The 17751-nt window shown below is 39.3% G+C and overlaps 1 protein-coding gene across 1 annotated transcript in view; it reads left to right on the top strand.

The window, feature by feature from the left end:
• The window catches only part of LOC131479845 (contactin-associated protein-like 5), a 523312-nt gene extending 518732 nt beyond the window's left edge, over positions 1–4580 (top strand). Inside the window, exons 23-24 of the mRNA XM_058661312.1 lie at positions 1777–1848; positions 4387–4580. Coding sequence (XP_058517295.1) covers positions 1777–1848; positions 4387–4580 — 266 coding nt within the window. The remainder of the gene's footprint in view (positions 1–1776; positions 1849–4386) is intronic.
• Positions 4581–17751: the final 13171 nt, after the last annotated feature.

Here is a 17751-nt window from a genome sequence, read left to right as displayed (position 1 = left end):
ATATCAGATGCAAGTCATTTATTTTCAGCTTTGGTAAATATAATTAAAATGAATAAACAGAGAACATGCATGCTAACATACTTATCTAAATATTCTAAGGTAAAGATCTGGGCTAAATCTTGGCTATCTTGAATTTTAATGTAAAAAGTTCTTTATAAACTAAAAGTGCTGAAGTCAATAAAAGAGCGTGATCTGAATCCTAGAGCAATTGTGGCCAAGAAAGAAGATTGCGTTGTGCTATTCCCAATAGTCTCCCATCCCATTGTCTTCCTAGAGATAGTGAAGTAGAATACAATTATCTTGAACATGGCACTTGAAAATCTTCGTACGTTAATGTCCAGGAATGAACTGCAGAACTTTGGACAAGTTACTAACAGGTCTCTAACAAGTTTCCTCATCTGTAAGAACAGAAAATAATGATCAAGCTATCATTTCCTGAAGACTAAATTCTACAGTAATAATATAGTGAATCTTTTTTTAAATATTTATTTATTTTTATTACAAAGTCAGATATACAGAGAGGAAAGACAGAGAGAAAGATCTTCCGTCCGATGATTCACTCCCCAAGTGAGTTGCAACGGCCGGTGCTGCGCCGATCCAAAGCCGGGAACCAGGAACCTCTTCCGGGTCTCCCACGCGGGTGCAGGGTCCCAATGCATTGGGCCATCCTCGACTGCTTTCCCAGGCCACAAACAGGGAGCTGGATGGGAAGTGGAGCTCCCAGGATTAAAAGTGGCGCCCATGTGGGATCCTGGTGCGTTCAAGGCGAGGACTTTAGCCGCTAGGCCATGCCGCCGGGCCCATCCCATATAGTGAATCTTTGAAATTACATTTATATATATATACACCTACACATAGATATCATTATCTGCTTTTACTAATTTAAACTGCTACACTTTGCATTTTCAAAATATATCAGGAAGCAATTATTGTGGAAAAAAAATGTAGTTAAGCCATTGCTTGGAAAGCCTACATCTCATATCAGAGGAACAACTTGTGTTCTGGCTGTTCTGCTTCCAGTGCAGCTTCCTTTTAATACAGCCTGGGGGACAACACGTGATGGAGAGAGTGCTTGGTAGCCTGCTACCCGTATGTGTGTGCCAGTGTCCTAGTTTTAGTTTGAACCAGCCTTGGTTGTTGCTGGTGTTTTGAGAGTGAAGCAGTAGATTCAAGATCATTGCTCCTACATTGCTCCTCATTTCAAGTAGAGGAAAATAACTAAACGTTTAGAGAAAGATCTTGCTCAACATCATCAGATCAGCACAAGAAGCAGTCAGGATTCAGAGCCAGATCTGTGTGCCTTTAGGCTAAATGCTTCCATTTCCTGTACCACATGTGGTAATGTGCATGAAAGAGAGCAGTGCCCTCTGAGTTAATGCACCTGCAGTGTAATCTCTGTTTCAGAATGGAGACTCCTAGGGATGTTGTTTCTCCAGCACGAGTGTCGCTCCTTTTGTGGCATAAGTGCTGGAGCTAAGGAGCCATACATAGGAACCATTCAGGAATAAAAAGAGCACCGTAGAGTAGAGGGTGCTATACAGACAAGGCTCTACCACTTTTTGACTCAACAACTTTTCTCATAAGCTACATAGAATCTATCAGGCTTTGGACCCATGGGATGTAGCAATGCATAACTCTTCCTGTCTGTCTGTGTTTTGGTTCTCTCCAAGGTGTCAACACCAGTATTTGAAAGCATCAGGTGTAATTGACAGGTGTGTCACCCCTTCCTGGTCCGTGCCACTGAGGAGTGGATTTTGACATCTCTTTCTTTTGTAGATCCTTTTGAGAAGGCAGATGAGCGGGAACCACTCACTAGTGCAGTTCGAAGTGTTTCAGCCATCTTCGGAGGTAAAGCATTCAGTGTCGTCAAAAGCAGAGTAAAGAAACAATACTCCAATGTGGGGGATGTTATCCAAAGCCTGCCCGCATTAGGAACCCAACCTGGTCTACAGCACTGTGAGCCTTCATCTGACACTCTCCTGTGCCGAGGTCACAGGCATCTGCTCTCCACAGCCTGCCATGCTCCATGGGGCACACTTCCTGTGGTTCATCAGGCAGACGCTTACCAAGTCAATAGCAGGAGTATTCATCTACAGAGAAGCAGTCTGTGTCCTGTTCATCTCATCCAGTTGTCACTTTTCCTAGAGCACAAACAAAGCAGGCCAATAGAGCTAAATACGGAAATGAAGCTATGTTGGAGCAGAAAGATGGGGAAACTGCACTGTCATCAAGTTTGCCCCACCAAGTGATTTTGGTTTGATCTACTCAGCAGGTAGACACACAACCGCAGTTTCCAGTCTAGCCGCATATGTAATTATAGGTGTAGATGTCTGCTCTACTGTGTACACAGCTCCAGCCCTCTACCATGCTTTTGCTTTAACTGTCTGTTACCCTCCCCTTTTCTGGTTCTCCCTCAACTCAGCTGCTGTCTCTAAGTAACTTCATTTTGCCTTCAGGCTCTTGCAACTTACAGTAACTAACTCATGGTCTTTGTTGACTATAAGATACTTTTGTTGACTGTAGGATCCATGTTGCAAATGGAGACACTAATTCCATTCCCATATAAGAACAATAACACTCTCAGGTGCTCAGATCCATGCCTACTGGCAGCCTCAATGAATGGACCCACACCACGTAAAGTCTTGAATGTTGACAGTCATCATTTATTTGATTTCCATGTAATGAATAAGATCAGACCATATGCTATGTATAGGTGTAGGACAATAAAAGACCCAGCCACAGTCCTCCTAGGATCCATAGTCTGGCTGTGGAGATTAGTGATCAACAGACAACAACAAGTAGAGATTTGACTGTGGAGACACAAAGTTCTACCCTGATAGTAGAACAACAATTAGCAATAACCATAACCCTTCCATTACAGATAATTCTCAAACACACAAACCACATTTCTGATTCAGAGAGGAGAGTCTGATCTTATTTTTGCTGGGCATAAATCAGTGTGTGTAACATAAATATATCCCAATCTCTCAGAGTTTCTCATTTGACAAAGTGGAGAAAAGAATTGTGACTGCTCATTTTTTTGCCACACATTGAACTGACCAGTTAAGTCTTCTTCTGATCAGGAAAGCTACTTCAGCCACAGAGGAAAATTTCCAGAAGTATGTGCAGCCATCATCTCTGACTATCCCAGGCATTGAAGAAGCAAGTTGCCTGTTTCATCGCCTGAACTTAAACCTAACTCATGAATGTCACTTAGATGCACCCATTTTATTTAACATGTGTTATCTTGGATGGTGTAACTCTACCTTGCCTTGCAAGGATTGGAGAACATGTGATATAATGACTTTTAAATACGTATTTAATGTATAAAGACACTTTTACACTATATAAGTATGTAGTATTTAAGTGTAGAAATATATTCTGAAAAAATAAATATAGTTATATTCTAAAATGTGACATAGCCTTAATCACACCCCCAGCTTTTAAATAAAAACTGTGGAAAACATCCAATTAAAACATTTAATTCTTCAATGACTATGATTTTGCACATCATGTTGCAAGGCATACAAAGACATCTTCCGAAAGTGGACAATTTTTATCAATATTTATATGACTTCGGAAGTAAAACAAACCACCAGTATCTATCTTTCTTAAAATTAAAATTATGATTGGTAACCATAAATATCTTCAAATGTTCTAATTCTGAAAAGTCTGTATTTAAGTTGAATCCTTTTATCCTACTGCCACATGCACTAGCCTTTCATGTCCGAAGAGCCTCTATGGAAGAGGTAGGGATATGATCTCTGGTTTAGTGGGGACAAGTTACAAAATAGAGCAAACAAAATCACGGAGCATAGAAAGGGAATATGTGATGGAACTGAAGCATAACACATCCAGGACTTTTCCCTCTGTGAGTGAGCCTGTGAGTAGCAGGTGTATTCCAGTGTTGGAACACCTTGTTGTTTTAGTAAAACTTTCATTGTTAATGATGTACTTAAGGTACACAAACGTAGCTGTAAATATATGCAAGTAGTATATATTTGGGCGAAAGATATTTAAATATTGTTCTTTAGGATGATAAATATCTTCACATATTCCATTGGTAACAGATAAAAATATGTCAATTACAAACGATGCCACCATGTTTTTCAAAACAAATTTTTTTAAAAAGTTAAACGTCTTGCTCTTGCAATTGCCTACTTGCAATATTGAATTCTTGGTCAATTAAGTAAGGCCATATATGTTTTTATTGTTTAAACATCAGATGCTTTCCTGTATTGAAGGCTGAAGGTCCTGCAGCAGGTCTATTTATGTAACTTTGCTTTGCGTTGCTCTCCCAGTGCACCGTGTGCAGACACAGGATAGGAAGGTCACTGGCACTGCTCTTCCCACCTCTGACTCTCTTCTCTCCCCCTCCCTCTGCAGGGGTCATAGCACTGGTGATATTCGTCACCGCTTGCAGCATAAGTGTCACGATCCGCTTCCTGTACCAGCACAAGCAGGCCCTTCGCACAAGCCAGATGAAGAAGGAATACCCTGAAGATTTGGACAGCGCCTTCAGAAATGAGATTGACTTACAGGACACAGCGAATGAGCGTAAACAGGAGCATTTCATCTGAACATCTACAGGGTCACTTGATACTCTTTGTTATTCTTGCTATTATTTTTCTCCTCCCACTCTTGATTCTTGATATTTAAATGGGCCATTCTCTTTTCTCTGAATTGCTCATCATATGGTGTTTGGAACCTCCTCACACCCACCGGGGTTGATTCCCATTCCCTTGATCCAGCTTAAGAAACCAGGCAGCTGCAGCCAATGCCTTCTGTTCTGACACCTGTCATGGTGATGTTACTGCTCTGAAAAAGAAGGAGACACATGTGTGCATACATACATATTCTGTTTTATGTTCCTTGGTTTTACACCCATTCTTCTGGCAAACGTGCTAGACATTTGAGGTCCATAACTTTAAGCTCACATGGTGATCCCTGACATCTCCCCGCCTTCCAAGTCCATTCATACCAGGAAAACAAAGGCATTGGATAAGGTGAAAGAAATGTGTGCTTGCACTCCCTTAAATGTCCTTAGCAGAGGCAGCCTGTGTGCTAATTCTTAACCTATAACCCCAGTGACCCTTGTCGTCTGGATATTTGCAAATTTAGGATTGCTGCTGGTAGTGAGCAACTGCTTGCCCATGGCTGAGCTCCACCCGCCTGGGGTTATGACTGTAGAATAGCATGGAAATAGTAGCTTAACTCTAAGAAGAAAAATGACAGTTGCTCAGCAGTTGGTGCTTCAAACATTTCTAGCTGCTTCCTTCACTCTCATAAGAAATGTTAGCTAGATTATGTATGGATTAATTTGAGATAATATATGTATACATATACATGTATAATACATACATATAATATATATATAAATATGCTATCACAGCATGAAGAAAATCAAATAAGAGTATAAAGTGTTATCTGATCTTGCAAACAAGCTAAAGCAGCCTAACTTGGTTTGAAAGGAAAGGTGGAAAAAAATGCATGAGAGACGGAAATGCTAAAGTCCTTCCCTTCTCCATACATAGTAAATACTTGGAGCACAAACTGAATGCAGGACTACAGGTGTCACAGCCTAGAACAGAAGGAGAGCATCTGCATTCCTCTGAGCGTTTCCTGTGCAGTGTTGAGCTCTGAGGCCCAGGGCTCTGCAACACACTATGTTTTCCAAGAGTTTGCATACCGTGAGGATAAGGCCCTTCTCCTCCCACACAGCTGTTCTGCAGGCCTCTACTTCTAAGTGAGGTGGTGAAACATACCAGGCCCCTTATGATGACAAAACAGCACAATGGACCCTTCGGGAAGACACTTAGTTTTCATTCATGAGATAAAGGTGAGATTCCAAATAATTTTCCTGTAATAAAATACATAACTCTTGACTGTGGCCCTTCTTGGAGAAAAGGTAGAAGCAACGCCAGCAATGCTTAAAATGCCAATATAGTGATGCACAGGTGTGGGAAATAGACCTGTTTCCACTTTGCAAGGCACATTTTATCTGGAAAAAAAATTACAGTCCCACTCTCACCCAGCCTTGATTGTTAGGAGAAATTGTATCTTCTTCGTGGTGTATCCATCACTTCTGCTATTCAACTCTGCTCTGCTTGGAGACTCACCAGTTCCTTTCAGCTGCCAGTTCATGACTTCATTTTCTGGGACAAAGCAAGTAGGGCACATACTTAATTTGGGAGCCCAATGCTTTTCAACTTTCTGCATAAACACTGCTTTAAGACTCTGTAGATTCTTTAACATGCAATTGTTTTCATTCTGTCCTTTTGAGGATGCTCTCGCAAATGCATTTTACAATGATTCTAACCAGGGCATCGTTTTCCCTTTCTGGATTTAATAAGATGAGTGATCATTTAATAAGCTGAAATACCATTTCCCCATGCTATTTCTTCCCATTTATCCTGTTTTCATTTTTTCATTTTGCACTACAATCCCAAGTCTGTATGAACAATCCAAAGTCTGTATGAATCAGACTTTGGTTTGGTTGAAATGCTTTTTTGTTTCCTAAAAGAAAAGCAACTGTGAAGTGCAGTGCGGTTAACCTGCTGGATCTCTGGTAATGAAATGGACAAGAAAGGGTGAAAAGTAAAGCTAGAATTCTTCCTAAGTTAAGTCTCACAGACATCTGGACAGGCATTTGCTGTCTTGTGCTAGTAGAAAACAGGAAGAATTAGCAAATACCACCTCGGGGTGCATCATGTTCTCGGCTGCTTACAAAAGTCTGTACTTACTTGTGTTTGAGGAAGCATTTGTGAAGCTCCATCTTAAACACATCTGCACTCCTGAACCCACTGGCACCCTTCCTGGACATGTGGAGCACATAGCAAGTGCATTACACCCGGCATACCAAAAGATGCGTTCCGGAAAAGCCCCGCCTTCAGTTCTCACTGCACCTACAGTATCGGGGATAAGTAGAGTTCTTTTTACAGGGTTAAATCCATGGTATGTATGGGAAAATTCAATCAATATGCACTCTGTGAAGCAAAATATAAATTCTAGTCTGAAGTAATGCTAATTCCATCTGTTCTTTCTGTGACACCAAGACCCACCACATCTTATGCAGTGTTTCAACTGCCGGTCCCCATCTTTCAGCAGCTATACTTCTCTATTCTCTAACAGCATTTTAAGTGCTCCCTTAATCCACCCCCTCCTTTTTTGTGTTTGCTTTATTTACTTGGAAGAGAGCAGAAAAGAGTAAGAAAAAGAGAGGGGGAGAAAAGAAGAGAGATTCCCCCAGTTGTAGATATATTCCCCAGATGATCACAATGGTCAGGACTGAGACAGCCTGAATACAGGAGCCCAGAACTCCATTCACATCTCCTAAACATCTGAGCCACCATCCATCTGCTTTCTCAGGTGCATTGACAGGGAGTTGGACTGGAAGCAGAGCAGCCAGAAATCAAGCTGTTACTCCAATATCAGAACTCTTTATTACAGTTCATGACTGTACACCACAACACTGATCTCTAATCTCCCTTTATTATAGTCCTCATGTTTTCTGCCTTCATGCTAGACCAAGTATACCTCCATTATCTCCTCCATTTGTTCGAGTGCAGTCTTGGATAAAAAGACTTCATGGATTTTATCACTTTACAGAAAAACTAAAAACAAAGATAAAATCTCATTTGCTAAGGTAACAATTTAAATGATATTATTTTCTTCAAATGGATCTTTTTCTGCAAGCAACAGCATACTGCGGATTCCAAAATATATTTGGCATTCACTGAATTACTCATTGGGCAAACAGATTAAATATATATATATATGAATTATAATATATATTATATATGAACCTCATAGCCTCTTATTGATTTTTAGCTACAAAAAGGAGATTATTTTTATGGATGCTGGAATTTCTTTTTGTAAGTCTGCTTGTTCTCTTTAGTAATATCAGAGCTATTGCTAACCTGACATATCATCTTTCAGGATCACAGCCTTCAGAATATAGCAGGGAGGGGATCAGGAAAAAAAAAGATTGCTCTCACATCCCTTTATTCATTCATGAGGCATTCATTGAATGGCCTGACATGATAGCCTGGTAGCAAAATCCTCAACTTTCATGCACTGGGATCTCACTGGGGTGCCTGTTCATGTCCCAGCTGCTCTACTTCCTCTCCAGCTTCCTACTTGTCACCTGGGAAAGTAACACAGGATAGCCCTAAGCTTTGGGACCCTGCACTGTGGGAGACTTGGAAGAATTTCCTGACTCCTGGCTTTGTACCAGCTTCTCCTGGATGTTGTGGCCACTCTAGGAGTGAACCCATGGATGGAAAATCTTTCTGTCTCTCCTTTTTATGTATCTGCCTTCTCAAGAAAAATAAATACATCTCTAAATGGTCAGTACTGTAAGGTTTGCACTAGGTGTTGGGAGCAAACCTATAAATTAAACTTTGCTCTTGCTGTTGGGAAGCTCAGCAAAGCAGGGAAGGCAAATACTGTAGTAAGAGGGTGTTGACCACAGTACTGGAGAATGGAGAACAAAGGCCTTCAGCAAGTACTTCTTTGGAAAGTTAATTCCTGGAGACTTCAAAAACTGCATGCTTTTATGGGAAATCCTCATAATCATTTCAGCTTTTGGTAAGTTTTTTTTTTTTTTTCTTTCCTCTCCTCAAAGCAAATCTGCTTCTAGAAAAGTAGTGGGTACAACCTATGGGAGTGACAATAAGTGGTCCCCGTCATTAACTGACTTTGAAGGTAGCTGAATTCTTTCTCTGCCTTGATTTTTTTTTTTAATTTTTTTTGTCCTGAGATTGCAACATTCTACCTTCCCACATGTCAGACCTAAATACAGACTTAGGATCTTATTTGAAGGACATCTTCAGCCCCGACACTTTGCTCATTTTTTTTTTTAGTTCTTCTGCCATCTCTTCCAACCCTAGTGCATGCCATCGCTCCTTCAAGGAGCAACATGGCTTTACTGCAATCCAGCTTTTCCGCAAACATTCATTTATGTTGGTGAATATTTATAAAAACTTTCAGAATCACAGGAAGCTCGACTTTGAATAACTGAATGAACAGTGTTTGCCCCTATGTAAACTATGGCTTTGGGGCCCTGGGTGCATTTTTGCAAGCTTGAAAATTGTATATGTCCCCTATTCATACCTAGGATTTGGAGAGATGGTTTCAATTATTCTACAGGTTACGTGTAGATTAAATAAATAAATACACTTTGCTGTTCCTACAGATGGCCAAATAGCTTAACAGAAGAAGACGTAAGCAAACTCAAGACAGTTTGAGGACCTGAAGGACAATTGAGGGCTTTTAACAAGAAGTTCTTGAATGTATCTTTTGCCCAGGAAAGAAGAAACTTCCCCACTGTATTGACAGTTGAAACACTAGTATGAGATTTTAATATTGAACCATTTTGTTTTATGTGAATTTTATATTGTTTTGAAGTAATGTACACTGAGGATAAGTAGAAAAGCACAAATTGTAGTGAGCTATTGTAATCTGTATGCTAGTTGTATTTTAGAATGTTTGTAATCTACTAAATGGCTGAATGTACATAATCAAATTATGAATATGAAGTTGGCTTCAGCGTTTTGATTGCCTTGTAGAGAACACACTGAAACAGAAGAGGGAATTCATGGCAGCAATTGGTGCGCACTGGTGGGGAAGGCCATTGGCTCAACTGTGAGTCAGGAATGGCAGATCTTACAATGCTCTGGCTCCTAACTCAGGAGTCTCTTTAGTGCATTTAGGTCAGGGTCTTACAAAAAGAAGAAAGAGGCAATATCATGGCCTTTGAATGAGGAATCCTTGAATGCCTTTTGCATAACATGTTTGATCATCCCCACCTCAACCCAACATTTTTTATTCAAATTTTCAAAAAAGCTGATCAGAACTGTCCCAGGGTGATTAAGAGTAATCACCCCAGTTACCTAAAGTGCTCAAAATAAGTATCAGACACGGATTTAAGGAAAAGTAATGGGCTGAAATCTCCCTAGGTCCAATTTACTGAACCAGATTCCCCTCTACCCCAACAGGATGTCTTGAAATCCTGGAAATGGTTCAGGCAGTTATATCAGCGTTCATCATTTCAGCTGTTCCAAGATACCCAGCAAGAATAGGAAGGAATAGCACTGTTCCTTGCTGACAACACACTGCTGGGGAATCTACCATCCAACACCATCTAAGAGTATGTTTGTCATCCATTCTACTGAATGGAGACACAGAAACTATAAACTAGTAGGGAAGAATCAGGGTAGCATCAATGATCGGGAGAATGATGTTAACCACTGAAGCCTGGCCTTCTTTACCTTAGAGTCTCATTCATCCTTGCTTCAGACTCAAGAATTGGCCTTGGAGGGCATAAACGAGGGTGCTGGACACACAGCCACCTACAGTTTTTGTGGAAAACATACCTCAGGGGGACACTCACTGTGTAACGTGAGGAGACAAGAGTGATGAGCATCTGTCTAGTCACACATTCCCAAACTATAAACAGCATGTCTTCCTTTGACTGGTAGTATCAACTTATGTAACTTATTCCTGCATTAAATCTTAAAAAACAACAGCAACAAAAACAAAAACAAAAACAACAACACCACCAAAAGTCAAGGTTAGAAGTGATGTGCTTTTTCTGAGAAACTCTGTGTTTAATGAGAACACAAATCAGGAATTTTTTTTCTACTGAAATTCTGTTTACTGAACTAACACTTTCCTTAGTTAACTAGCTCCTGCCTGGCAGGCAGCCATCTGTTTAAAAAACGTGTCCAGGAGCCAATAAAACTTTATCATAAGGAGCAAGTGTTACCTGATCTATTGATTATAGTCCACCAATCTCTCGAAGATAGCACTGCAATCAGATGAAAAAAATGTCCTCCTCGTGTTGTTTGGGCCCTCTGCTTGAGGAATGAGAAAGAGTAAGAGGGTGGCATTTAGCCTATAGAGACCATGTAAGCCATCTTTTGCTCTGGTATATATGCTTGGCTGTTCTTCAGCATAAATGCACAAAACAGGCCATCTCCTTTATAGATCTGCTCAAATCTCCCTGTTCCTTTTGATTTTATGACTTTTATCCTAACACAAGATCCCAAGTGATTTTGCCTCATTCCAAGTCAGTTTTATAAACCATATAACTTGACTTAATCAACTGTATGAAGATAATTAATGTTAGCCTTAGATTTGTTTTCTATGGTTACTGTTATACAGGGAAAAAAAGCTTAAACTGTAAATAACATACATTTAATAAAGAGAGACTTTTGTATGATTTTGTGTGGAAGTCAAATGTGTCTTGTTGTGCATTCTTGGATTCATTAAGGACTGTAGAATTAATCCCTGAGCTCCCAGACTCATCCCTGAGACCACAGACTCCCAGAGGGCATGACCTGGGGCTGGCTAGAGAAGGCTGAAGCTCATGTTCTTTGGGCCAATTGATTTCAGCAAAGCCAAAAATGGCTCCATGTGCTTTCTCATCGCTCAGCTGGGTTACCCTGGACTTCATTCTGGCTCTGATGTGCACAAGGAAAGTTCATTTACTTGGTTATAAGTCAAGATCAAGTTCTGGTGTCATCATTGTTTCAGATGCCCACATCAAACCTGGCAACTGTGACATTCTCATCAACACCAGCTTATAGGAGCCACTATATAGATCATACATATTTATAATATATGTGTATACATTTATATAAGCATATGCTTATATAATATGTTTATATGTGCATACATATTTTATATACATATATTAAATATAATATGTATAATGGACAGTTCTTATTGCTATTATTATTAATGCTACTATTATTATTGTTATAATTATTATTAAAGTTACACTCTTTGTGGAACCCAGAAGTAAAAAGCTGTTTCAGAATGGAGACTCATTCAGTATTACTGATAAGTTAAATCAGATGGGCTGGATGAACACTTCAGCTTTAGCAAGGTCAAAGTTTGTGGGAGAGGACGGATAGAGATGCCTGTTGCAATTGCTGTGTTATATTCCTACCCAATTTTCTGGGCAGCTTATGGATTTCTGGCAGACTCCAGAAAGCTTGCCAAAATGGAAAGCTTCTAATTAAAAAGATTTGTTAATCGCTAAGGCTTCAATTTGGATGAGCCTGCCTTAAGATGATTTGTTTACTGTTTCCTTCCTTTATTGGCATGTCGACTCCTGCACTCCTGCACTCTGTTACCTGAGATGCTCCTCAGACTCACAAATCCATTGGGAAATGACCTCAGTAAACATGGGAGAGAATCTGGCAGGCTCACTTTGGAAGACAGCGATCGATTAGGCTTATTCACAGCCCAATGCCAGGAGTAGATGTGCTTTTTGTGGACACTTTTATTTTTGAAATGGCCTTTGTCCATTGTATTGTGGTCTGGTGACACTCTGTATTAAATTATTTAGCAGCTATTTCTGTTCTGAAGCGATAGACTATCTGAAAGTTGTCTTGCAATTGTACTCATTATTTGTTAGACGAATGTATGTATATTCCTCCCTCTACCTCTCCTTTTCCTGGTAGTTTCCACCAAACCCTACGGAGGTGATGGATTTCATCTGATCTGGTCTCGAAAGAAATCACTTTTGAACTTTTCTCTTTCAAGAAAAGGAACATTCTCACAGAACTCTTTGATTTATGAGCAAAGAGTAGCTGGCTCAGCAGCTAGGAGTAGAGCAATATTATGTAAATAATTCATATTCAAATGGAAATAATCCAAAATAATTCGATCAAGTAAACTCAAGTTTGCCAAGTAAACAGGATCTACCAGGACTTACAGTCAGAATTAAAATAATAAAAAGAAATAATAAAAAGGTCACACACAGTCTCCTCGAGCCTTAGTCCACTTATCACCCTAAAAGTTTACTGGGCTAACATGGAACCAACTACTTCATTGATCAGAGTCAACATGCCCGTGATGTATTTATGAAGGTAACATTTAGGTTAGTGGTTCACATTACCACTTCCTAATGTTTCTAGATTGTGGGAAAAGGGTATCTTCATTGGAAGATACAAGAAGTCAAACCAGAGCTTTGCCTTATCATGGTCTGCATGTGATATAACATCACTTTATTTATTTATTTATTTATTTATTTATTTATTTATTTATTTTTGCCTTGCACCTGTCTGGATCTTTGTAAAAGTTCATGTTCCACACCAGGGCTCCTCACTCAATAGCATTATACTCCCAGCATGCTTTCTGCCCAGAGACAGTCTAAACTATTTCACACTAATTTCTGCTACCATCTCTTTACTAACTAAAAAAAATTTTGATTGATTATGTTCTTCTAGACATTGTCCTGCTCATGCCCTCATTCATCACTGTTCTGGTATGTTTTTAAACAATCTTTCTTAAAAATGTGTCCTTTTGCCTTTTGGGTCAGTTGTCTTCTATGGACTGCCACACGCAGTGATTTGATTTGTATCTGATCCTCACTTCCAAGTAAACTCTCCAAATATTCCTGCAAGTTTCCCAAGGGAAATAAAGCAATCCCTGTCAGCATTTCTATATACCTCCCTTAGGCTGACTTAATGGCTGTCTTCATTTACTAGTGTCCTATATTATGGAGAAAATTGTAGAGACGCTTTTATTCTTTGTTGATTTTGTAGTTTTAGACAAAGGAGCTATGGCCTCAGAGGGGATATCCTCAGAAGTTATATTTTGGCTTAACGGAAGGAAGGATTTTCAAATAATTGCGGTTGTTTTGAAATTGAATGAATGGCCAGGTAACACAATGAATTCCACATCATTGCAAGAGTGCAATAAGAGGTTAAATTTCCACTTATCTGTGATTTATGTGTCCAGTAGGAAGGTTAATATAGATGACTCAATTTCCCATCTTGTTCTAAGTGTCTATAATTTGGTAGTTGGCTGTTGTGTTCTGAGAGTATTTTAAAGCAATTACCGTGCCCAGAGCCAACATAATTTAGGCAATGGATGACCAGATTGGCAGCTTCTTGAGACTTTAGTGTTTTTTTTTTTTTAGTTTTTATGTACCTGCTTAAAGTCTATTACAGCAGGAGTCGATAAGGAGACTCTCTGAGGCTTTTTGGTTGTCCCCCGTTCCAGCCAAGCTCCTTCTGCCCCCAACAGTCATAATGTGTATTCAACTGAGGCCATGTAAACAGTCTGTAGAATATTTTGTGTGTTCACAGTTCATACTATTTTTAATTGATTTTCTTGTACTATTCACAATTTGTGAATTTACCGATTTTAAATTGTAGACCCTAGAGTTGAGACTTAAGATCAAATAGAAAGGGCTCCTAGATAAATTTATAAGGTAGTACATTTTTAGACTGGCCACATGCGTGTGCATTATCAATCTCTTTTATCTAAAAAGGGTACAGAATTCAAAGGAAGGTAAGAACTCCTGACCCCTTGTGTCTGAATGATGCATAGGGGGAATAGCTTCTATGCTGATGAGAACGGGAAATGGAAGTCTTCATGCTGAAATTTTTCTACGCCTTTATCTTCAGTTTATGAAATATTCCCTAAATGAATGTCACTAAGAATGCACTTATTTCCTTAAGTAAACATTTACAACAAGCATTATTGTACTAACTTGGCATTAAAACCATGATGAGGTGCAACAAGGGGGAATAAATAAAGTGCTAAGTGGTCTTTAGCCACTTGAATCCATAAAAATCAAATATATGATATATATATATTTTTAAAGATTTATTCAGTTTATTACAAAGTCAGATATACAGAGAGGAGGAGAGACAGAGAGGAAGATCTTCCATCCGATGATTCACTCCCCAAGTGAGCTGCAATGGCTGGTGGTGCACCGATCCAAAGCCGGGAACCAGGAACCTCTTCCGGGTCTCCCACATGGGTGCAGGGTCCCAAAGCATTGGGCCGTCCTCGACTGCTTTCCCAGGCCACAAGCAGGGAGCTGGATGGGAAGTGGAGCTGCCGAGATTGGAATCGGGGCCCGTATGGGATCCCGGGGCTTTCAAGGCGAGGACTTTAGCCACTAGGCCACGCCGCCGGGCTCAAATATATTATACATGTGGAGACACTCCAGTCTTTTAATTATTTAAACTTGGTATTTTCTTTTATGCCATTCCTCTTACTATGCATTTTTAAATGTGTGTGCTTTGCTTTTGCTTGGTTTAAACCATTTCATCAGAGCTTGCTTTGGGGGCCATCATGGTATTGCATTGGTATACAACTTTCTCCAGATTGCTATAGCCTGCTCATGTATTTCTCATTTATCTTCTTTTCTATATCATTAATGTGCATGAGAAAAAAATCAAGTGTCATATAGGGAACCCCAATCAAACTTACAGCTGACCTTTCAGAGGAAACACTACAGGCCAAAAGAGACTGGAGTGACATATTCCAGATTCTAAAAGAGAAAAATTTTCAGCCCAGAATAACTTACCCTGCAAAGCTCTCCTTTGTCTTTGAAAATGAAATGAAATTCTTCCACAATAAAGAAAAACTTCAAGATTTTGTCTCATCTAAACCTGCCCTATAAATGATACTCAAGGAGGTTCCCATGAAAGAAAAAAGAAATAGCAACCATCAGAAACAAAGGTAAATGTGGAGAACATCCAACTAAAAGGCTAACAGAAGACCCAATCATAGAACAACACATTGCCAAAATGACAGGACCAAACTGTCCCTTATCTATAATAACGCTGAATGTAAATGGCTTAAACTCATCAGTCGAACTCCATAGATTGGAGGGTTGAATCAAAAAACAAAACCCAACTATCTGCTGCTTACAGGAGACACAACTCACCAACAAAGATCAGAAAAAATTGAAAGTGAAAGGATGGAAAAAGATATTTCAAGCAAATGGTAAGGAAAGAGGAGCAGGAGTAGCCATTCTTATATCAGATGACATAGACTTTGATGTGAAGAGCATCAAAAGAGATAAAGAAGGATACCACATAATGCTTAAAGGGTGCCTCCAGCAAGAAGAGATCAGCATAATAAATGTTTATGCTCCAAATGCCAAAGCATTTACCTACGTGAAACAAATATTAACGGGATTAAAGGGAGAAATAGACTCCAATACGATCATAGTGGGGGACCTTAATACCTCATTAACACAAATGGACAGATCAAAAACCAGAAACTCAGCAAAGAAACAATAGAACTCACCCAAACTCTAGAGCAAATGGACTTAGTTGACATCTATCGAAACTTTCATCCTACTGACAGAGAATACACGTTTTTGTCATCAGTACATGGAACTTTCTCCAGAATTGATCATATCATAGGCCATGAAACAAGCCTTAACAAATTTTAAAAAGTGGAAATCATACCATGCACCTTCTCAGACCACCAAGGAGTGAAGCTTGAGACCAAGAATTTGAAATACCAAGGAAGACTTACAAACATATGGAGGCCGAATAATATATTACTAAATGAGCAATGGGTTAGAGAGGAAATCAAAGGGGAAATTAAAAAATTGCTAGAAACAAATAAGGCATCAACACAACTTATCAGAACTTACGGGACACAATCAAGGCAGTGCTGAGAGGAAAGTTCATTTCAATCAATGCTTATCTCAAGAAACAAGAAAAGCACCAAGTAAATCAGCTAACCTTACAGTTGAAGGAACTAGAAACACAACAACAAAGCAATCCCAAGATTAGTAGGAAAAAAGAAATCGTCAAAATAAGGGAGGAAATAAACCAAATAGAGACCAAGAGGACTATACACAAGATCAATCAATCCAAGAGCTGGTTCTTTGAGAAAATCAACAAAATAGACTCCCCACTAGCTCTACTAATTAAAAAAAGGAGGGAGAAAATACACATCAATAGTATCAGAGATGAGAATGGAGATATAACAACAGATATCTTAGAAATACAAAGAATCATCAGGAACTATTATAAGCAACTATATGCAATCAAATCAGAATACCTAAAAGAAATGGATAGATTTTTGAACATATACAATCTACCAAAATTGAATCAAGAAGCAATTAACAATCTAAACAGCCCAATAACATGCACTGAGATTCAATCAACAATTAAAGCCCTCCCAACCAAGAAAAGCCCGGGACCAGATGGCTTCACTGCTGAATTCTACCAAACGTTCCAAGAGGAACTTACCCCAATCTTACACAAGCTTTTTCAAACAATAGAAAGAGAGGCAATTCTTCCAAACTCGTTCTATGAAGCTAATATCACCTTAATACCAAAGCCAGAGAGAGAAACAACAGAAAAAGAGAACTACAGACCGATATCCTTGATGAACATAGATGCAACAATCTTCAATAAAATATTAGCCAACAGGATCCAACAATACATTAGGCAGATTATTCACCTGGACCAGGTGGGATTCATCCCAGGTATGCAAGGATGGTTCAACATTCGCAAAACAATAAATGTGATACATCACACCAACAAGTTGACTCATAAAAACCATATGATCCTCTCAATAGATGCAGAGAAGGCATTTGATAAAATCCAGCACCACTTCATGTTAAAAACCCTGAACAAGATAGGCATAGAAGGAACATTCTATAACACAATCAAAGCAATTTATGATAAACCCAATGCCTGTATCATACTAAATGGGGAAAGATTGGAAGCCTTCCCGCTAAAATCTGGAACTAGACAGGGATGTCCACTCTCACCGCTACTCTTCAATATAGTTTTGAATGTCCTTGTCAGAGCTATTAGACAAGAGAAAGCAATTAAAGGAATACAAATTGGAAATAAGGAATTGAAATTAACGCTATTCGCAGATGACATGATTCTCTACATAGGAGAACCAAAAGACTCAGTCAAAAGACTATTGGAACTTATAAGAGACTTTGGCAGAGTAGCAGGATAC

Source organism: Ochotona princeps, chromosome 3 (genome assembly GCF_030435755.1).
Source record: "Ochotona princeps isolate mOchPri1 chromosome 3, mOchPri1.hap1, whole genome shotgun sequence".
Classification (NCBI taxonomy): Eukaryota; Metazoa; Chordata; class Mammalia; order Lagomorpha; family Ochotonidae; genus Ochotona; species Ochotona princeps.
The sequence above is the reverse complement of the archived record's forward strand: the minus strand, read 5'-3'. Positions and strand labels throughout refer to the sequence as shown.